This window comes from Oncorhynchus tshawytscha, unplaced genomic scaffold, assembly GCF_018296145.1.
Source record: "Oncorhynchus tshawytscha isolate Ot180627B unplaced genomic scaffold, Otsh_v2.0 Un_contig_12815_pilon_pilon, whole genome shotgun sequence".
Classification (NCBI taxonomy): domain Eukaryota; kingdom Metazoa; phylum Chordata; class Actinopteri; order Salmoniformes; family Salmonidae; genus Oncorhynchus; species Oncorhynchus tshawytscha.
Window position 1 is genome coordinate 1 of NW_024605880.1, and position 4,582 is coordinate 4,582.

General features: G+C 45.2%; 1 protein-coding gene across 5 annotated transcripts; it reads left to right on the forward strand.

Annotated features, from left to right (window-relative positions):
- The first annotated feature begins 415 nt into the window (after positions 1-415).
- LOC121842094 lies at positions 416-3,942 on the forward strand. Of its 5 annotated transcripts, none has more exons than XR_006080928.1 (10): positions 416-716; positions 833-1,090; positions 1,189-1,434; positions 1,681-1,938; positions 2,207-2,548; positions 2,647-2,916; positions 3,054-3,137; positions 3,281-3,331; positions 3,420-3,514; positions 3,603-3,942. XR_006080928.1 is itself a non-coding variant. In XM_042312212.1 (9 exons), the coding sequence occupies exons 1-9, from the start codon at positions 424-426 to the stop codon at positions 3,433-3,435; spliced, it is 1,818 nt and encodes a 605-aa protein (XP_042168146.1). In that variant the 5' UTR covers positions 416-423; the 3' UTR covers positions 3,436-3,942. The 5 variants fall into 5 exon arrangements, 2 of the variants coding, with proteins under 2 accessions (XP_042168146.1, XP_042168145.1); XR_006080926.1 differs by having other exon boundaries at positions 3,420-3,507; positions 3,596-3,942; XR_006080927.1 differs by having other exon boundaries at positions 3,281-3,507; positions 3,596-3,942.
- The last annotated feature ends 640 nt before the right edge of the window (positions 3,943-4,582 follow it).

Genomic DNA, 4,582 nt, shown 5'->3' on the forward strand with positions numbered 1-4,582 from the left:
AACACCGATATTATGGAGTTTTGTCACGTTAATTTATCTTAATTATGATGCTAGACATTGGTCTTTTAGAAATCTTGTTTACCTTTAAGAATCTGAACGTTTATATTCAGAATATCTAATCTATAAAATCAAAATGTCTTGTATATTATGTAACTTTCTCTGTGACATGGTATTATATTTCCATATGACAGGCAGGTCTTCATGTACAGTGAGGTCAAAGTATTGGGACATGGACACATTTGTTATTTTGTCTCTGTACACTTTGACATGATTCACTGACTGAGGTTAAAGGTCAGACTGTCAGCTTTAATGTCAGGTCATTTTCACCGTTTAGAAAGTGCTGGAGTACAGAGCCAAAACAACATAAAATGTGTCACTGTCCCAATACTTTTGGACGTCACTGTCTCCTAAATGTCTGATTTGATGTCCCCCATGTTCTGCTGTTTCAGCTGTGGTGATGACAGGTTCTTCCAGACTGTGTGTGAATCCATCCCTGTGAGGTCCAGAGAGGAGGACCAGCAGTTGGCCTCTCTCCTCCAGGCCTTGGGCTCCACCCTGTCACTGGGAGGAGTGTTACCCAGGAAAACCTGCAGGTCTGTGGGGAGAGTCCTGGGTCTCTGTGCCTCCAGAGTGGACCTCACTCTCACCCCCAGCAAGATCTCTCTCCAAGGAGCCGCACTTCTTTTGAGACATAAGTCAAAGCTCCACAAGCTCAGGTATGTTCAGGAAGACAGCGTTTACAGGTCTATTTTATAGTTTATTTTCTTATTTAATATTTATCTGACTGGGTTTCTCTGTTTCAAGTGACTTGCATTTTGTCTTTTCATTCCAGCCTGAGTGTGGGTATGGCAGTGAAACTGTCCAGACTGGTTAGGAGGACAGGGAGAGGTGCTACTCCACTGACTGTCCCAGAACTCTCCCTGGTCCTAAAGAGCAGCCAGCCACCAGAGAGAGTGTTATCCAGGGCTCTGAGTAGTGTGGCGTCCCTGCTGAGAATCTGGAGGGTTCAGTGTCTGGACCTGACTGACTTCTGCATCCAGGGTCACTCTCTCATCACACTGCTGTGTCACCAGGGACCTCTCTCTCTCAGGTCAGTCTGAAACTGATGTTTTTTTAAAGTAGAAATAGTAACTTCATTCATGTGTTTTTCTTCATATTTCTGACTGCCTGTATGTTCCAACCTCCTAGACTAAACTCAGACACTCTGCAGCAGCTGACTGTAGTTGTGTATGAAGCTCAGGACAAGGACTTGACTCAGTGGTTCCTGGAGAAGGTTGGTGGAGACCTGACCTCCTGCAGGCTGGACTGGGAAGTGCTTCTCTCTCTGCTGCAGCATTCAACCCACAACATCACTGTGGACCTCAGGAAGAACCGGCTCCTAGAGAAGAACAGCTCACATCTTCTCCCCTTTCTGGGAAGGGTTACTCTCAAGAGGTGGGAGAACTTCTTTCTCTATTCAGACTTTCTAGAAAGAATAAAATAACTATTTCTATCCAGTGACATGTTGTTCTGAGTTTTCCTCTGTAATATATTAGGGTTTTATTCAAGAGGTGGGAGATCTTTATTCAATATTTATATACTTTAATTATTAATGTCTTATCCAGCCAGTTGTTATTATGTGAGTTATCTTTTATAAAACCTTGACATAACCACAACAATCCATTCTCCATGTTTGTTCAGGTCCAGTTCCAGCTTTGTAAAGTCCTCCATCAGACAGATCTATGACAGTAGAGCCAGTGACTGTGTGTCCAGTTTGTTGAGGTCTTCAGACCATTGGATCAACCTGAACAGCAGAGAGCTGGACAGAGTGGACTGTACCGCTCTGTGTTTTACCCTGCAGCACAGCCACCAAGTCAAAGTCAACCTGCTGTGGACCTCCATACCACCGGGGGAGATAGAGAGCATCCTGCCTCTTCTGGACAGAGTCTCCCAACTCAGGTTTAGTTGGCACTCTTTGACCCTGCTAGAATGGATAGAACTATTAGGCTTTCCACTTCCTGACTGATTTAACCTCTTACCCTAACCTTAGTGTAATGTACTAACCTTAACCTCGGCTAGTGGTGGAATTGAAGGGGAACTCCTGGGAGTTGACCTGATAACCAGAGTTGTAGTGTGTTTATCAGTGTTTTAATGTGTGATGGTGTGTAAATAAGTCTCTCTCTCTCTCACACACACTCTTTCTCTGTTTCTCTCTCTCTCTCTGTAGTGTTGACAGGAGGTTACTGCTGAGTTTCCTCCAGTGCTGTGCTGCCTCTCAGATCCAGCAGGGGGCACCATCATCACCACCAACAGCAGTATGGCTGCTCAGGTCTCTGCACCACAGACTGGACTTCTCCTGCTCCTCCTCTGTGGACCTGTCAGCTCAGGACCAGGGGGAGGCTCTTTGTCTGACCACTGACCATTGCAAGGCCATCAACTCTGTTCTGAAGCAGAACCAACTCGGCACCCAGCTGGTTCAGAACCAGGTCCAGATCATCCTAAGAGACTGTGAGGTGGAGGACAGAGCACTGAGGGAGCTGCTTCCCATCCTGCATATTGTCAAGCTGAGGTTAGAGACACAAAGACAATCATTTGACCAACTAGTTTATCAGTAGGAGTTAGACCTACTCTGTGTCATAATGTTGACTCTGCTTCTTGTCCTCTCAGTCCCAGCAAAGCTCTGCTACTTCAGCTGCTGGACCTTGTATGTGAGGGGATTGAAGAGGGGCTGCTAAGGCATGCAGAGTCCCTATGCAGAGCCCTGGGTGGGGAGCTGGACCTCAGTGAGACCAGGCTGGACCAGAAGGCCTGTGGATCTCTGGCCCTGGTTCTGGAACACTCAGAGGGTCTGTCAGAACTGGACCTCAGCCACTGTCAACTCACAGACCACCAGCTACAGCCCCTGATCACACACCTGCATAAAGTACAAGTCCTGGAGTGAGTGGCTTTCACTGTGTGTGTGTGTGTGTGTGTGTGTGTGTGTGTGTGACACTAGATGACAAATGTCTGACCACTCGTTCTCTCTCTCTCTCTCTGTCTCTCTCTCTCTCTCTCTTTCTCTCTCTCTGTTGTAGCCTGAGCCACAATGACATCACTGATGCTCTGACTGACAGAATTCTCCAACTGGTCTCTACCAACACTTCAATACACACCATACGGTAAGGGTGTGTGTGTGACGGTGAGCAGAGCATGTGTGTGTGTGAGATCATATGGGTGAGCCTGTTTCTGGTGGCAACTGTTGGAGGATGGAGATGTGTTGTCTAATGATGTAATAATGATTCATAATAATCATGTTTTATAGACTCTTCAACAACAGAATCCAGGACAGAAGACCCTTCCTGATAGACAAGAGGTTTGAGATCTGGTGAAACAACATCAGGTCTTAGTTCAGGAAGAGAAGGCTGAATCCAGGACAGAAGATCCTTCCTGACAGACAAGAGGTTTGAGATCTGGTGAAACAACATCAGGTCTTAGTTCAGGAAGAGAAGGCTGAATCCAGGACAGAAGATCCTTCCTGACAGACAAGAGGTTTGACATCTGGTGAAACAACATCAGGTCTTAGTTCAGGAAGAGAAGGCTGAATCCAGGACAGAAGATCCTTCCTGACAGACAAGAGGTTTGACATCTGGAGAAGATAATGCTGTATAATAACAGGATAATGTGGTCAATGTAGAAGATCTGGTGATGATAATGTTGTATAATGACACTATAATGTGACAATGTAGAAGGCTGGTTTGAGATCTGGTGAAGATAATGTTGTATAATGACACTATAATGTGACAATGTAGAAGGCTGGTTTGAGATCTGGTGAAGATAATGTTGTATAATAACAGGATAATGTGGAACATAAACTGATAGAACATTTTAATACAAAAGACACACAACAAACTAGTTGTTCCAGCTGGAACAGTCTGATCATGTATAAACTACAGTCAACAGACTCATTAAAGAGATTCTCTGCTACTTTGTGTACTTTTTAGCCAGTAGTGCTGATAGTAACACTCACAAGTCAAAAGTGGTCCCTGAAAATGTTGTACTACATCACATATGTTCACCACGTCATCTCTCTCTCTGCTGTGGCGCGCCCTGCAACCTCATTGGATAACCCTGGGCTGGCTTCTTGCTAGCTGTCACTCAAATACGAGTGGCTGAAGCTCATGAGATATAGAACTCTAATTGCCAGGGAAATGGAGGGGAAATGGCGCGGCACAGTTTCAACAAATTGTCGCTTTCCAACTTTTTGTGGATTTTTGTGTCTTTTTGAGGTAAGACAGTGATTTTGCATGAATTAACTACATACTGAAACATCCAGCCCAAAGTGTGAGGTTGAAAACCTCAATTACATAATTACCTATCTACTAACCGCACATTGACTCTGTACCGGTACCCCCTGTATACAGCCTCCACATTGACTCTGTACCGGTACCCCCTGTATATAGCCTCCACATTGACTCTGTACCGTAACACCCTGTATATAGCCTCCACATTGACTCTGTACCAGTACCCCATGTATATAGCCTCCACATTGACTCTGTACCAGTACCCCCTGTATACAGCCTCCACATTGACTCTGTACCGTAACACCCTGTATATAGCCTCCACA